The following is a 17,775-nucleotide window of genomic DNA, read 5'->3' as shown; positions in this document are numbered from 1 at the left end:
TATATAGCCTCTGCGTGCAATTTGTGAGGGATGATGGTCTGGGCTTTATGTATTTATTTGGGTTTGGTTTATGGTCACTCTTCTTTGGAAAGCTGCAAAGCATATTTGCTGTTAGTCGTGCCATCATCTGAAATCTAGAAACAGTGAGAGTGTATGGCAGCGAGTACAAACAATCAGGTCCTGAAGGGTAGGGTGTACGTGGTGCAAATTGAAAGAGAGGATGGATGTGGTGTCAGTTGGAGTAACAAGGTGCTTTTGAAGGCTTCTCATTTGCAGATGGTTTCTATTAGCAAACTCTCACCCTGTTAAAGCAAAGCATTTTTGTGACATTACTTTTGCTGTTAAAACTACAAGAGTGGTAAGAAATCAGTGCTGCCATCGCATGGGGACTGCCATCTTGTGCATGACTGGTGTCCCAGAGGGAATAAAGTGTCGTCTGGGCTGTCCCATGGGTTTGGTGTGGGAGCAGCAAGGTCGGGAAGGGATAAGTGAGAGTGGCTGCTTAGGGCAGAGGAAGGCAAAGAGGAGGAACAACAGCAGCAAGGTGGTTGCCGAGCCCTCTGGGGCTGCCAGATGACTTCAGCCAGGAGCCCAGAGGTCTGTCCTGCCTCGGGGCATGTCTGAGATCACAGTTTCGTTTGTTAATGCGATCCACTGGATGGGTGTCTGTCTGCTCTGATTGCTGACTGCAGGGCTTAGATGCAGCCAGGGAAATGTAAAAAAATTAGAAAAAATGGATTTTTTTTCAAACAAGCAAACAGCCCCTCTCCCCTCTTCTTTTTTTTTTACTGGCCCTTGTTTTACCCACCGGAGACATGCATTTCAGGAGCAGCCCTAGCGCTCTCTGCTTCTGCCTTGTGTGGCCTATTGATATGTCACCCATCATCAGGCTCCCGGTCCCCACTGAGGTACCAGACCCACTCCCTGGCCTGTAAGATTTCAAATGCCAGCACTGCATGCTTTGCTTTCTAAGTAGTAAAGATTTTCTTTGCATGCTTGTCTTAAGAAGATCTAGAAAATAAAACATTGTGTACCATGCTATCAAAGTTTATTCTTCTTGCCACTTTACGTCTCCCTGTGTATTGAATTGAAATGTCACCATCTAGGTTCAGACCACATGTGCACTTTTCTGTTGAGGAATACGCACCCACAGGAGGAGCTCACGGGTGTTGTATCGTCTCTAACAGGTGCATTGATGTGGGACAGTCGTTTTAAAGGTTGCAGAAGGACACTTAGAGTGGTACTTGCAGTCCTGGTATAGCATGGTTGAATTTGGGTCAGGGTGAAGGAAGGTTGTTACTCTGTATTTGTGAAATCTAGTTCCCAAGCTTCCTCAGTTTGAAACCTAAGGTATTTTAAATTGTTGTATTTTAATTAGAAGTTTGTGTTTACAAGTGACATATGTCCTACCCATAGTGATAGTGCAGAGCATATAGTTACAACAAATCCTGTCTTCAGTTGTTTGCCTATCTTATATGGACACAAGCCTCCTTTCATAATAACAGTGTCTTGATGACAAGTGCAGCAAATTTTCAAGTAAAACAATTGTGAAAATGGTAATATTTCTCTGTATTGCTTTGGAGTCTGATGGTGTGTGGGCAGCTCCGTGGTGCTGACACAGCAAATTATATGCCAATGGTTGCCAGGTTAATCTAAGCGTCTTTGGTACTAAATTACATGATTTTGTTGTAGTTTTCTTGTTTGAGTCGTCCATTTCACTGAACCTTTGCTGTAGCAAAAAGCCATGCCTCAGCCTTTGTGCAACAGTTGGGCAGAGCTTTGGCCCTGGGTCCTTGATTTTTAGAATGGGGGGAAAGGTCCTAAACAGTACGAAGCTTTCACTTGTTTGATCAAACTGGTCCTCACATAGTGCTGACACTAGTGTCTAGCAGGAAGGTAGATGAAACAAGTAAGAAACGTACTGTAAACGTGAGTATCAAAATGTATTTTGTTTTAAATTTGTATTGATAAGCATTATAATTGGGAGATGATTAATTTATTAAAGCATTTGATAGTTTTAGTTTGTAAATAACGTTGAGTTAGCAAACAAGTAAAGAATGGATGAAACATTGCAAATTCAAGTTAGAGAATTCCTCAGCTGGGTCCTCTGTTTTTGCTCTGTTGGTATTTTTTTGTGGTAAACATGTACAGCAATAAAAGTGTTCCTAAGAATATACTCAGATGTCATAGAATATTCTAAGTCTTCCAGTTATTTAATGAGATTCAGATTCCAGTTCTTCAGTTCCCTTATATGATAAATTATTTTGTAGGTAGGCATCTTTTTGGTGTTTTTGTAAAGGTCAGGTTTGTGTGAAGATAAATCCATATACCGTATGTATAAACTGTTTCAACAGGTTCCTAATACCAGAAATTTTGGGAGGCTCCTTTGAAAACAACTTCTGTCAGAAGAATGGCATCGTCTTCCCTACAGATTTGTGCATTGCTGCTGGCTTTAGCAGGATTTACCATTTTACTTGTTACTACCATGTCCAACAGATGGAAAATTTCAGACTCTGCAACAGTGCTAGTTACTGCAGACTGGATTTCTGAAGGTCTTTGGATGGACTGTGCAGTGACTGCTTTTGGATCAATAGAGTGCAAAAAATTTCCCTACATGTTGAGTTCAGAGAGTAAGTGTGCGTGACATATGTATATAAAATCCTGGGATGTAGTTTTATTCCTTCTTTCTGGGCAGCACGTTAGCACAGTTGGACAGCATACACTGTGTTATCACAGAGGGTCTAGTATGGACAGAATTTTTCATGTACTACATGCAGACAGGTTAAAGGGCTCCAGTGAAACCCATATGCTTCATCTTACAATTCAGCTCAGTAACTGCTGTGGCTTTTATTGCCATCTCTGTTGTGTTGACATAGAGATACGGGTGATATACAACAAATCTAAGATTTTTTTAATATATATATTGTTTTGGAAGAAATAGCATCCTTTTACTCAGCCTAATTCTTAACTACAAGCAGATCATAGGTCAATAAGCACTGGTGCTTGTTTGTGCTTTGGTGTGAGACAGGACTGCTTGGATATTCCAGAACTTGTTTGATACTTTGTGCTAAATCTGTGTATTTGTTCTGGAATTTCTCAGAGGTGGCCAGCTTAAATTAAAATACATCTGCACAACTGATGCTTTTGTGTTTTCTGAGGTAGACTGTGCTAGAAGAGTAGTTAATCTACAAATAGAAAGAGAAGAACTGTCTTTGTAGAGACTGGAAGTTATTGGTTTGGATTGTTTTGGATTTGAAAAAACCCTTTCTGTAAACACCATTTTTATGGCAAAGGACTAGGAAGGACTAACATTGAAGTTCTTTCCTCAGAAAACTGTGCAGAAGCAGTGACAGTATAGCCTTTGAAAACTGGTATTTTGTTAAGCTTTCTGTCTTCAACAGAACTTGTGTTTATTCTTTTACAACTTCCAGTATTGTACAGTCACTTTATGAATTATATAATGGAATCATTTCTTCAAGCCTTTCATGCTTTATAGATCCCTGATTACTGCCATTGCTGTTTGCCTGGACTCTTTCCAGCTGATTTATTCTCGATAAGAAGCGTTCAAAACTCGCAAATACCATGCCTCGCAGACTATGAACGCTTGTTGTTGTGGACTCTGCCGGAGTCAGAGCTGCCTTACCATAAGGCAGTTCTCTAAAATGCAAGAGTTTAACTCTCAAGAGTTAACAGTCAAGATTTAGCATATTCGTGGTTCTTCCTCAGGGCCCTGGCTTTGGTGGCCTCATCTGCTTTCACAACGATGGTGCCATAAGCATCAGCATCCTGTAACAAGGCCAGAATTTGTAGCCTCAAAAGGCTAATCATGTACTTCCCAGGATTTTAGACATACTACTCGTGTCAGAGACAATGTCAGCTTTTCATACCGTTCTGGTACCCATTCTGCTTCTCTCTAAGACTTCCTCTACGTAGATACCAGATACCTAAATGTCATCTAGAAACTTACACATGATTTCTGGAAATCAGAGTGATGAGATGGTGCCCACAACCCTTCAGTTCTCATACGTGGTAGCAAGATGGCATGGATGCTTATGGTGGTGTGGCAGCTCTGCCTTGTTTCAGCCCTGTTATGGAGACAAGCAGAGTCAATATAGGACAGACTCCTTTTTTAAAAAAACACAGTTTCATTACACTCAACACGGAAAGATAATATTCCCCAGGAACAGAAGAGTTCCTGGGCGAACCAAAGCAGTTGCCTCCCAGGAATTCTCTTCCCTTCCTTCCTGTGGCCCCCGTAATTGGAAGAGAGGATGCCTGGCTGGCAGGGCTGGGTGGATCGTCTTCAGCTGTTCAAAGACCTGCATGTCTCCTAAAATCAGTGCAGGGTTCCTCGTGCTAGCTGACGGGCATGTCATGTGGCTGCCTGCAGAGTAGTTGCTATCTGTTGCAGGACTGTTTCTCTTCTTACAACGCTCAGTCAGCATTCCTGGGTCTTGGAACAAATCTACAGAACTGATCAAAAAGGTACAGCTCATGCTGATCAAACATTTAAGTTAATATTTTTCAGTATTTTTTTCCCAATTTTCTGATTTTTAAAAATACTATTTCTGCCTGTAAACCCTCTCTCAACCATATTACATGCAAATATGCTCTGTTTTTGAGAATATCAGAGGGGTTAGGAGCAATTGCTCTCCTTGGTCATATATTGCTGCAGTCATATATGTTCATATCTTGGCACACTTTATTTAAATCAGGATTTTGTAATGAATTTTCCAATGAATCCCATTTATTGCACTTGGTTTGCATTGTGGAATGGTCATGGAGTGTGCAAATTGGTTTCCTCGTGAACGAAGCAGAGCAGGGAAATGTGCTCCAGAAGCACACTTCCAGGCTTCCAGCTGTTGATGGCGATTCAGTTCACCTGACTGGGTTAGAGCACGTTTGTAGGAGAATTCCCAGGTTGTGGGTGGTGTTGATGTGAAGCTATTAACACCAACTCTTCTACACTGCTGATGGTAGCGCCTTCTGCAAGGCAGCATTTTCTTTTATGCCCACTGCTTACCAAACCATAGTTTAAGAAATTTAGTGAAGAATAACCCTGTGTTCTTCAGCACCACCGGAGAGTGATTTCCTCAGTGGAATGATTAAAAATGCCTGGTGCCATCCAGGAAAACTCATATATTCCAGGTCTGCAGTTTAATATTTTCTGTTTATATGTGCTTTATGACTGCCTGTTGAAAGAGTTTTCTTAATTAGGAAGAGATATTTTTTTAAAGAAATGAAATTCTTATTATTTTTTTTTTATCCTTGGCAGAGTATAAAATCTGGGGACACTTAATTCAAGGTTCCAACTAAACTCAACCTTGAAAGTGCTGTCAGCAGAGGTGATTGCTGAGGTAACCAGGGTAGCACCTATGTATGGGTAAATTAAATTGAAACTCTTTGAAGGGCTTTAAATGGGATGCAGATACTCCATTACGCTGGTACAGTGTGTTCATTTTAGTATGCCATCTTTTTTCAAATTGCAGTGACTTAGCAGAAGGAGGGAATTCAGTAAAAGTCACTGGAGAATAATGATTCTTACCTAACACACCATCTAGTTTTTTTAAAGGACTGCAAGTGTAGAGCTGCACAGGATCACACTGGCTGTGCTGCCAAATCTGTCCTTATTTAAATCAGTGCCAGCGATTCTCTTGGCTACCAAAGGAGCAAAAATGTCATGGTGGCACTGTAGCATCCTTTTGCAGCTGAACCTGCCAACCTACAGCATCAGCTCTTTAAGTCGCCAGTGAATTTTGGAAAAGCAAAACAAAAAAACCCCAAACATATACCTGTTATGGGCAAGTTGTGCCTCTCTCAATGGCTAATCCTTCTGGTAGTCTTTGTGTAAATGCTGCAACTGTTACCATGTTGCATCATAGCAGAATTATTTTATGAAGAAACTCTGACTCCATTTCCTGGAGATAAGAGCAGGTTATCGCTGCAAAAGAGGGTTAACCCCATTTGGATACACAAGCAGTTTAAGGTATTAACATTAGTGGGTGATGTGAATTGAGTCTATGACTTTGTCTAGTCAAGAACAGAAGCAAGTAAACCAAGTCTAACATACTTCTACTTCGCCTAGAATAGGCGTTTTTAAAATACTAAGATATTCTGGCAAACAGACGCCATCAGCTGATATGTATTATTTTTCAGATAGCTGTTTTCCTTCATCATTTTATTCCTTTGAGATACATCTGTTACACTGTCTCATTCATTCCCTTATATTTCATTTCTGTGAAACATAGATTATTACAATTGTATTCCACTGTAACTGGGACTATTTTTAAGACTCAATGTGTTTAACTATAGATCAATAGACTGTAAAATATTAATGGAAACCAGTCATCCACAGACTTAACCTTCCTGAAAGAAGTTGGCAGTACAGTTGCTATGGATTACTTATGACCATAACTCAAAAAAATGCATTAGATTTTCTAGCAATAGAATAATGTTCCCATTCTCAAGCTTGTTAATACTTGAGTCATCAAGAAAATAACACAGTAAAACTTTTTGATTTGAGATCAATAACAAAATTACAAACAATTTTAACCTGTGTAAACCCTAGCTGACTTCAGAGGAGGGAGAGAAATAAAGTATTTGCCAATATTATCACTCTTAGAAGATATTTTGCAGAAATACTGGCTGGACTTTCTAGGCTGAGACTAAGAATAGGCTCATTTTGTCACTTCCCATTAGGAAAAGAATTAATATTGTCATTTAAAAAAAAAAGTTAATATCTTTATCATGAACTGCTCCCATTTCTTATTGTCATGCACTGTAAGCCTTATCTCTGGGGTTGAGCAAAGAGCAAAGGTAGCCTCATTTTGGAGTGAAACCCAGAGATAAAACAGCAAGGAGGCTTCTGAAAGGCTTCAGTTGATTGTAATCTAATTATAGGGATATTTAACTGTTACTAGTCACAAGCATGACTGCTGCATTGGAAATTGTTGGTTTTCTTTTGTGCTTGAGTGGGTGGGCACTTATTGGAGCTACTTTGCCGAATAATTACTGGAAAGTCTCCAGTATACATGGTAGTGTGATCACAACGTCTACATTATTTGAAAACCTGTGGAAGAGCTGTGCAGAAGACAGCACTGGAGTATCCAACTGCAGAGATTTTGACTCTATGCTTGCACTGCCTGGTACGTGACTTCACGCAGTCTTGTTTCTGTTGCTTAAAAATTTGTTGGAAAAAAAGTAGTAAGGCTTTTGTTTCAGTAGTCTAGTGGTACTGGAAAACAATTGGCCAAGAAGGACGTTGTGGGTTGTAGTAATAAAAATCTCTTCAGCAGCAGACTGTGTCAAGCACATTAGGAAAGGCTATAAAGTAAGGCAAATGAAGTTGTTTGATCAGACATTTATTTTAATAGGCATTTCAAATATGGTGTAATCTCTTTTCTAGCATCTTGTAGGAGGAATTAGTAGGATGACATTTTTGAACACATTTTATGACAGTTCCATGTTTATTTGGAATTCTTGTACAGGCCTTCTTTTGCAATACTTGCTAGCTAATGTACTGTAGCTGGAGTTTTTCACATAATAGTTAGGAAATACTATTTGTAACTAAGATGTGGTAGTGGGTTTTGGGTGTTGAGACTGAACACCATACATAAAGCAAGAAATACAAAGAGTATATGTTATACATTTCATAACATAATCATAACATACTATATTATAGGTTATACAATGAGTATACGTTATAAATTAATATACTTGGCAACTAATGTCTTCTTGGATGTTGTTCTAAATATCAGGAAATTTAGATCTGCTGGCTCCTGTACTCTGTCTCAGTTGTCAGCAGAACTGTGGATTGTCCTCAAATGCTCAACTAAGGCAATGTTCTTTGGATAGTGAGCATGTTTATAGACAGTAAAGCTAGTTTTAATTAGTCTTGAATAATTCCCAGAATTATTCCCAGAATAATTATCCCAGAATAAAAATGCCTTCCTACTTATTCAATCTATATTGGGAGGCAGCTAAACTAAATAGGTAGGAGGATACTCCTAATCCGAAGAATATGTAATATAGGATTAGTGGGAATTCACTTTCTCTCTCAGTCTGAAATAAACTGCTGTTGGTGACCCCCTCTGACCCTAGTGCAGCAATTCTCTGAAGCTGCCTGTGCCCAGTATTTAGGGAATAATCTGTTCTTTTCATCTTTCAGTGTTATCTAACAATTGGTTTTAAAATGCATGTGTGTATTAAGAGGAACATAACCCTATTTAAACTTCTTAGACTCAGTGATAGCAGGATCACGTCCATCGGACATTATCCTCTGCAGAGTGCTTATGTGAGTGTGCATTTGGTTCATGTCTAAACCACTGCAAGGGCTGGTTCACAACACTGCTGCTGACTCTGGGCAGCATCTTGTCATTGATGTATTTACACGGAGTGTTGCTCTGAGAGTGCCACAGAGCTCCCGTGTGTGCACATGTGGGCAACGGGGCCACATCAGGTCAACATCTTGGACCTGCTGAGAAAAAAGTGGGTTTTAAAGAAATGGGGCTGGGGGTGGGGGGTGCAGAAAAGAGAATCGTGAGTAGATGTGCTTAAGCAAAAGAGAAACAAATGCAAGCAACAGCAAGGCTAATTGAAAACTGCAGGTAACAACATGGAGACAGGAAGGAAAAAAATGAGGCCAGACAGAAAGCAAATGAATACGTCAGGCTCTGGAAGTGAATTTCCGAAGATTAAATTTCATCAGTTGAAGACATCAGTTGGGCTGTTGAGAAGATGGCAGTATGTTTGAGAGGTGTAGGCAGGGGGAAAGGGAAGGTAAAAGCAGCTTGCAGAATTGTAGAGAAAAAAGGGATTTAGAAAGGAGAACTGGAAAAGAAACAATTTAGAAGACACTGAATTGTAGAAAAAGCCAAGAGGGCAAGGGCAGTTAGGGAAACAAGGAAAGAGGAAGAAAGTGGGGTTGGTAGCAAAGAGGGCTGAGCAAACAGTGGGACCTCCAAGAAATCTCTGTAGCACTTGCAGATATGAGCCAAAGCAGACTAAAAACAATCGTGGCCAGTTTAGGTGTGTTTCAAATTGCTGTTTAGAAGCTTAACTGAAACTGCTGCAGCAGAAGATGCCAGGGATCGGTGGTAGGGGAAAAAACAGGAGTGTTTGTTACCTCTCATCAGAAGGACAGTGAAGATTTTCCATGAAGGTTTTTCCTTATTGGCAGCTGAACTGTGTGGTGTACCTCTGGTTTTTGTTTTGTGCATGGGAAATATCAGATGTGGTTCTCTGAAAGAGATTTAAAGCTTTTGAATTCAGCAAGCCATTAGTCCAAATCACAAATGTTTGAAGTGAGGATCTTTTTAAAAGCAATACTGCATAAGATTCACTGGCTACTATGTATAGCTAGCAGTAGCCATCTAGTCACAGCTAGATTAAACATTTGGTATAAAAACATTATTTACCTGCTAAATGTTTTTTAAACTATCTTCCCCTCCCCATCGCCCCCCCCCCCCCCCCCCCCCCCCCCCGTCAATGTTCCAAAGGTTTTTCTTCCAATGACACAATTTTGGAATAATTTCTTACAATTAGTATTAATTGCTAAAATGAACTGACTTTGTATCTTGTTCAATAAAATCATTTTTAAGTTGAAAACAACAAAAAAATGAGATTTCTGGACTGTGAAGTAAGCTTCTCAGTTAAGGTTGCTGAGGTTATCATATTGCGGGACAAAGAGGGTATGGTATGAAATCTTTTCTGTTAAAATAATACAGCCATTGGCTTGCAAGCAGTTAGCCCGAGGGTACGCTTGTGTGGCTGGGAAGGACATGGGGAGTCCCATCTCATACTGCAGGAGTCCCAGAGACCTGAAATGTAAGTCGTTGGGTCCCTGCTATGGGTAATTCCTGCTGCCATGGTGTAAGATCCCCAACTAGAAAGCAGCAGTGGACTTGAGTGCTTGTCCTAACAGCATCTTTTGCAGGGAAATGCCTTGACTGTTAGTGGTACTTGGAAGGGTCTTTTCACTTTTATTAGTCAGATTTTTTTCCCCTGAAAATTTTAAAATCAGTGCTTGACAATACATTAATTCCTCAAGTGTTATCCTTAAATTCTGTGTATTTCTCTCACGACTGCTTATTACTGTCTTTGATAACTCCTAAGCTTGCAGGACCAGTAATCTTAAGCCACATAAAGCTATACACCCCGCTGAGTCCGAGTGTGAGTCTATCACTTTGCCTCCTGTTTCTGTGCCTGATTTTTGTTGTCTGGAGTGTTATGGGCTCACTGCACTACAGAGCCAGAGAGTAGGTTAACATGGAGGACACAGAGGTGACCAAGGAGCAAGAGCTTGAGCGTTAACATCAACATTGCAACTGTCCAGATGTCGACCAGTTCAGACCCTTTTGTTGTGTGGTTAGAATCATTTAAGTTGGAAAAGACCTTTAAGATCATCAAGTGCAACAAAGTTAGCAGCCAAGACCTGCTGGATTGATGACACTTGGCACGTTTATCTCATAATAAAGGTGCCAAAGTGCCATTCGACCCGTAACCTGCCAAAGCCAGGGTGTCATTTTAAAGGAGCCTGAAGTCCCTGTCTGACCTTCCTCCTTAGGCTGGTTAAGAATCTAGTCCTGGTGTTTGTGCAGTTGCTACCTCCATGTGAAGACCAGGAGCTAAAGTGATGCAGAACTGTCAGCACACCAAATTCTGCAAGGTGCCCTCAGCAGCTGTAACCTCTCCACGGGAGTGTGTCCTCGGGAGGAGTGCTGCAGCTTCCCGATCCGCTCGTCTCCTCTTCGTTACCCTGACTCGGAGTTTAAAGTGCACTGCTAACTCGAGCACTTTCTTTCCCATCTCTTGCTGGAAGTAGCAAAGCTGCCACGTTTTTCCAGTGCCTCTGTAGTGCCAGAGCCCCACACATCTTGGCTAGGCGTGGGTTCAGAGGTGTCCTCTGCGCTCAGCTGTTCAGGTGTAAGGAAGGCACCAGGACTTGGGAGTAGGAGGCTTATTTCTGCTCCTGTAAATGACCATCTATGCCGCTACACGTTTTCCACAGGACTCAACACATGTATACTGTGAAGGGCTTGCTATAATTTTTCAGGATTTACTAAAGGCCCAAGAGGATTTACTGAGCTTATAAAGTGTAAGTGTGGTTCAGCTCTGAAATCTGATTGACTTGAAGGCTAAACACTCCAGGGTTTGGAACCTTCTTTGAACCAAATAATGAACAAGATTCACTCATTACTCCTATTAATTTCATCACTCTCTCTAATCACTTCTATTTTTTCAGCACAAGATTAATTTAATTTCTGTATAGAACCTGATTTGTTTTTCTCTTTTTCTGTCTTAGCTCATATTCAGGCATGCCGTGCCTTGATGATTACTTCCATCCTTTTGGGATTCATAGCTACAGTACTCTCGCTGCTTGGTTTGAAGTGCACAAACGTTGGGTTGAGCGATGAAGATGGAAAAATGAAGTTTGCTGTCACGGGAGGATTTCTCTTTATTTTAGGAGGTAATATCGAGGCTGAAATGAGAATGCTATCAATACTTTGTATTGCTTTCACAGCTAGACTAAATGAAATGAACACTTGCTCTTGGTTTGAAGCTGTTATAGCCATTAAAGGAATCACTCATCTGTGTGCTTTTTAACTTTTCCTGGTAGGTCTCTGCTCCATGGTGGCTATTTCTTGGTATGCTGCGATGGTTACCGCTCAGTTTTTTGACCCATTGTATGCTGGAACCAAGTAAGTTGATAGATCTGTCATACCAAAGTCCCATCGTGTTTACAGGCAGCTGCACCAAGAGATGTTGGTGGGGAGGGAGGAGAGTTCTCCAAGGTTTAGTGACTGTGTGTGGAATATAAACCCCCCAGCTGAGGGGTTTCTGTACTGTGTTTACATTTTCTTGTGAGACTCATTAAAGTGCACATCTCAATTCTATGAAGAAGAAAAGGTTAGTCTTATATTTTCTTTGGCATTTAGACCAAAAGAGGTAAAGAATTCTAGTTATGGCTAGAATACAATGCCATAGATGTACAAGCAAATGAAAAAAACATACAGAAACCAGCGTCAGTTGTGTACTAGTGACCTGCAGATAGCTGAGAAACGTCATTGAAGCATGCTGATTGTCTTAAAGAAGTAAAAACATATTTTTCACTACATATTAACAGCTCAACACTTGTTTGCCTTCTTACGAATTAAAATGAGGCGCAGCTGGTGGGACTTTCAGCCCATACAGTTGTGCACAAACAAGTTCCGAGGCATAAATGCCCTTATTCTTGTCCAATATAAACCCAACAGTCTTCAAAACCAAATGCCTGCTTACAGCACCTTATCTAGGTGCCACACTTAGCAATGAGGAACAAGGGTAGAGGTGACCGGGCCTCTCCTTCAGCGAGGGGGAAAAAGGGACAGGGAAATGTCATATATTGTCTGTGGAACATGAGAGAGCTGGTTTGGGGGAACAGGAACATTTCTAATTTGCCAGTACCTCTACTGAATGTATACTTTTTAGATCAGTAAACTACAAATCTTTAGTTGCTAGGATCATGTTTGAAGTGTTTTGTAAGCTTCCTCCTGAGAATCAATTCAGGGAAGTCAGAGGTGAAGTGCTTTGTTATCAATCAAAGTACTTTAGGCAATTGCTTTGGATGTTTGTCAGTTTTCCTTGTGTTTTCAAAGAAGCACTTACAAAGAAATTGCACTTGTGAATACTTTTTGTTGTTTTATATCCTCTTGAGAGAATTATGCGAAGGGTAATAAATACGTTAGAGGACTGAAACAACTGTTGATAAGGAATTTCAGTTAGTGGGATAGTTGGCGAGTTTTATAGTTACCTGGTACAGCTCTGGGGCTTCAACATCAATGCATGTTAATCAGTTACCAGATTGTTTGCATTCAGTAGCTAAAGAAATCTTTTTTTTTTTAAATATCTAAACTTCATGTTTAAGGCTATCAATACACTAAGCAGTTCTTAGTGAATTAACTTTGATCATTGGTAAAGCCAGACATGCTCTTGAGGAAGTTTGTGCTCCTTGAACTCAGTGAGACATGTTTAAATTCAATTGCAGGTCAGTATTGATCCTCACTCTTAAGAGAGTGACAGATCTATTTTTTCAGCTTGCATTTTTTTGGCCTGACTTAAGCAAATTAGTAAAGTTGACCTCCTGTAATTCTTAGAGGAACTTCTCATACAGCTGTGAAGGCAACCAAAGTTCTGCAGAGCCCTCCCATATACTTTCCTTTGGTATGACATCTACAGCATTCCTGTCTACAGGTGACTGGTGAGCAGAGATGTTTGCACACACTGGACAACACTCGCTGATTGTTCCTTAGTATTCCTCCAGCAACTTGCACTCCTGTTTTTTTGAGATAATGATTATCTCCTTGTTCCATGTTTGGGAATTGCCTAGAACAGCGGAGACCTTGTGGCTCCAGTGTGCGATGAGAACATGAAAAGCAGTGACCCTGTGTGAATCTTCCTGTTAGCAATTAATTCTGGACTAAGAAACTTTGACACTTGAATAACAATTTTGTGTTTGCAAGTGGAAAAAAACGCCACATACATGGTTTCAGTATACCTTCTACGCAGTCCATGACACTTATTTTGCCGTTACGTTAGGCATCTCAGACCACAGAGGTCCAGCTGTATTGTGGATATAGTATTTGAATATAAAAACTTGCTTGCCTTTTTTTGTGAAACTCCTGCCAGACTTTCCCAGGCTCAGTTGTGTCTAGTCTTTGGGTCAAATTCATTGTCAGTGGATTTCTTGGACTGGACTTGGGGGTTTCCTGAAAGATTTTGTACAGTGTTGTGGTTTAACCCCAGCCAGCAACCCAGCACCACGCAGCCACTTGCTCACTCCCCCTCACCCAGAGGGATGGGGAGGAGAATCGGAAAGGAATGTAAAACTCAAGGGTTGAGATAAGAACAATTTAACAGGGAAAGCAAAAGCCGCACACACAAGCAAAGCAAAACAAGGAATTCGTTCCCCACTGCCCATGGGCAGGCAGGTGTTCGGCCATCCCCAGGGCAGCGGGGCTCCAGCACGTGTAACGGGTACTCGGGAAGACAAACGCCATAATGCCAAATGTCCCCCCCTTCCTTCTTCTTCCCCCAGCTTATATACGCAGCATGTCATCATATGGCATGGAATATCCCTTTGGGCAGTTTGGGTCACCTGTCCTGGCCGTGTCCCCTCCCAATTTCCCGTCCCCCTCCAGCCCTCTCGCTGGCAGGGCCCAAGGAACCAAAAAGTCCTTGACTTAGTATAAACATTACCCAGTAAAAACTAAAACCATCAGTGTGCTGTCAGCATTGTTCTCACACCAAATCCAAGACACAGCACTGCACCAGCTACTAAGAAGAAAATTAACTCTGTCCAGCTGAAACCAGGACATACAGTAAAATGGGGAACTATTCTTTTCTTTTCCAGCCTGGGATTATTCATAAATGTATTCCAGACATATAACCACAGAGAGTGCTGAATATTCTTTAGGACACAGAAGTTTGAAAACTAGCCCTATACAAATAGCTACTTGTAGGTGATCTTGCATTGTGTCTATAGAAAGCTGATTTCTATGGTTTCTATGTTTAGCCTTTTTTTATGACATAGACAGTAAGGTCTGACTCATTCAGTTTCACAAAATGACTTCAGTGGCACAACTGATACAATGGCAAAATAAGTGTCGTGGCCTGCACAAAAAATATATTATTATCATTTATTATCAGCAATTTATTAAATATATGCAAGTATTTATTGTTACTTATCTTTATGTTGCTTAGTACTGCCTGTACTGCTGCTAATTTGGCAAAGCACTTAAATATACATCTAAGAGTTTTACTGAACAGACACAAAGACACATCTGTTCTCTTATCTGTTTAAGTACCTCTCAGTTAGCTGATTTCTCTGCAGGCTAGAATTTGTTTTTGCATGATTTGTGCACCTTACGACTCAGTTGAAAATAATGGCTTTGTGATCCTGTTATATGCTGTTTCCATAAAATGTTTCCTGTTTCAGGTATGAATTAGGAGATGCTCTGTACTTAGGCTGGGCTGGATCTGTTCTTTATATGCTTGGTGGGATCTTACTGACTTGTTCTTGCAAAGGGAAGAAAAAACAGGATTACAGGTAACCTTGGATTTGTCATTTGAAATAGTAGCTGTCAAATAGGTACCATTTTCTACCTGTATGCTGTGCTCTTTCTCTCCCCACTTGCCTGGTATAAGCCTGTAGCCATATAAAGTACAAAGAGGAAATTGTACCTATTAATTCAGTGCTTTGGCATTTCACAGACTTGTGATGGCAGGGGATGCCGTACCAAATACTTGTACCTCCTAGACAGTGTAGTTGTTGATACTTTGCCATCAGTGGTCACCTATAACTAGTGTTTGGTAATCCTGGGTACTGCTGATGGTTCTAAGATAGACATAATGAAAATGAACATTGAAAAAGCAAACTTATTGGCAAAGAAAAAGTATATAAAAAAAGATAGTGTCTTATATTATATTCAAGTGTCTCTGCAATACTCACTACTATGGAAATACTCAAGCGCCATTGAATTTGCAGAAAGCGTAATGTCATTTCCTTCCCAATGCATATCCAATTGATCATTAGCCGCATAGGCTTTTTTCCTTGTTTCTTATGGAAACGTCTTGTTGCGCAGCAAATCAGAAAAGTTGAGATTTCTGGCCTCAGTATTTAACCGTGCCTGGATTTTTTTTTTTTCAATTTTAAATTATTCACACATACAGAAGGTCCCTTTCTGAAGGAGAGGGATGAAATTGTCAGAAATAACAGAGGTCCATATATACCCAGAAGAACCCAAATGACTTGGAGCTGTACTGGCTAAGCCTGAAAGAATGATAACGTGGAAGGAAGAAGCATGCTTGCTGCTGCTGTATTTAATCTTAAGAAAGTTATGTCAAAAAACATAATAGGTGAGAGTGTTCCTCTGGTACTCCATTGCCTAATCTGAAGCCATTAACTTTTATGGTAATATTTCATCAGCCACGTTGGACTTTAGATCTTGCTCACCATACTTTGATACAAAGTACCAAATATCCTGAAAATCAGGTAAAACTGATGTATGAAATAGAAGCGCAACATGAAAAATGACAGCTGAAGGGGTTGGCTGAAGACACTTCTGTTTTCCTTTCGCACCATCTTGATCTCTGTCTTAAAAACTGCAGCTTGCACAAAGGCATTAAGGTCTAGATTCTTTTCTGCTTTAGGGACTTGACTAAATCGCCATGAGGAAGAGCACATGTGAGTTAGGGATCCCGTCTGTTTCTGGTTACAAGAGAGATGGCTGTGCTGCCTGTCCAAGAGCTCACCTCTTTCCCCTTAGCTATAAGGCTGATGAGACTGATGGGCCTCTAATTTCTGCACCTTTGTGAAGCTATTGGTGGGATGGCTAGGGACTTAAATGAGTAACTTCCTAAGTATCTGAAGCAGTGGACCGGTGTGTAGTACTTATTATTTTTTATCTTTTTTTTTCTTCTTAATTTACAGTCGCAACAAATACACATATACAGCAGGCCAGGCACCTCATCAGCAGCGCATTTACACCAGCAACTCTGAGACAGTCATAAGCAACAAGGAGTATGTCTAAACTTGCTTGCACGTCGCTTGTAATGTTAGCAGGTTGTGAACTCGAATAAAGAAGTGAACTACTTCCAGGGTTCCAGTTCCAAGTTGCAATCTTTCATCTTAATTTGGAGCAGTACAAGGAGGAGTATAGTTTTCAGTGTAAATAAGAATGGTTTTCCAGGAATGGTTTTCAACAAAAAATGCTGTGATGTGAAATCCTGAGGCATGAAGGTTTGCTGCGCGTTGAGAAGTCTGGTAAAATTTAACCACAGAGTGCGGTGTATCCTGGCAATCAAAAGCAACTGTTTTATTTCAGCTGACTCAGAAATGCGGAACTGTTATGCTGTAGCTGACTGCAAGTTAATATGCCTCACCGATAGAAATGTATTGTGTTTGCATTACTGTTCAGCTTCCTACTTTTATGTAGCAGCTTTTGCTTCTGGCAGGAAATAAACTTTATTCCACAGACTAACTGAAACAGATTTTTGGATGAGTGGTATCCTGGCCATTAATAAGGATATACTCTATATACTATGGGGTTGAAGTCTCATGTTTTACTGAAATTCATATTATCTATGATAGTTGAGCTTTATAAAAGCTACAAAAAATTTCCTTACAACCACTCACCTCCAAATCTGCAGATGTGCAACAAATTTCCTGTTGGCTGTAATGCAGATAGCAAAGACAAATGGTACAGAATGAACCAAACACAGCTGGGAGTGGAGAAAGCATCTGGTCCAAAAATGCCTTGTGATAACTAAGAAGAGGATAGCCCATTTTTTTAATTTTTATTTCTATGTTTTCAGCTTTTAAAATAATTCTGTTTTAACTTTGAACAATCTTTGACTTTGGGAACTTCTACTGCATCTGAATTGTCTAATCCATGTAATTCCCCAGTGGCTTTATCCTCGTCATTGTTTCATCATTAGAAATTCTGCCTTAAACCACACCACTGGCAGGAGCATATGTTTGCCTTGTTTAAGCACTTAGATGACGATGAGGTAACTCTGCTTCGTATTGATGTTTTGAGCAACGTGGACTGGAATTTAACACTGCAGGTTCACAGGTTTCGTAACTTGTCCCTTTTAAATTACAAATGTATTAATACAGTTCAACAAAATACCTTCTCTCTGCTTTTAATGTCTTGTGATAAACATCACTGTAGCCTGATTTAGAAGTTTCATGCAGCTTCCTTGATATCCCAATAGATAATTTCACAGGGCAACCTG

The 17,775-nt window shown here is 40.4% G+C and overlaps 1 protein-coding gene across 2 annotated transcripts; it reads left to right on the top strand.

Moving 5' to 3' along the window:
• Positions 1–1,823: 1,823 nt before the first annotated feature.
• LOC130158163 (claudin-15-like) lies at positions 1,824–17,018 on the top strand. 2 transcript variants are annotated; one of them, XM_056358671.1, is made up of 6 exons: positions 1,824–1,929; positions 2,355–2,630; positions 11,303–11,467; positions 11,618–11,699; positions 14,975–15,085; positions 16,469–17,018. In XM_056358671.1, the coding sequence occupies exons 2-6, from the start codon at positions 2,411–2,413 to the stop codon at positions 16,566–16,568; spliced, it is 678 nt and encodes a 225-aa protein (XP_056214646.1). In that variant the 5' UTR covers positions 1,824–1,929; positions 2,355–2,410; the 3' UTR covers positions 16,569–17,018. The 2 variants fall into 2 exon arrangements, with proteins under 2 accessions (XP_056214646.1, XP_056214647.1); XM_056358672.1 differs by lacking the exons at positions 1,824–1,929; positions 2,355–2,630 and adding an exon at positions 6,862–7,145.
• The last annotated feature ends 757 nt before the right edge of the window (positions 17,019–17,775 follow it).

The sequence above is a fragment of the Falco biarmicus genome, chromosome 13 (assembly GCF_023638135.1).
Source record: "Falco biarmicus isolate bFalBia1 chromosome 13, bFalBia1.pri, whole genome shotgun sequence".
Classification (NCBI taxonomy): Eukaryota; Metazoa; Chordata; class Aves; order Falconiformes; family Falconidae; genus Falco; species Falco biarmicus.
The sequence above is the reverse complement of the archived record's forward strand: the minus strand, read 5'-3'. Positions and strand labels throughout refer to the sequence as shown.

What these genes read in the sequence shown, in the direction of transcription:
- LOC130158163 (XM_056358671.1), top strand. Translation starts at nt 2,411, where the DNA reads ATGGCATCGTCTTCCCTACAGATTTGTGCATTGCTGCTGGCTTTAGCA. An exon ending in CTACATGTTGAGTTCAGAGA is followed by an intron (nt 2,631 to 11,302) that starts GTAAGTGTGCGT and finishes TTTCTGTCTTAG; the next exon opens with CTCATATTCAGGCATGCCGT. An exon ending in ATTTCTCTTTATTTTAGGAG is followed by an intron (nt 11,468 to 11,617) that starts GTAATATCGAGG and finishes TTTTCCTGGTAG; the next exon opens with GTCTCTGCTCCATGGTGGCT.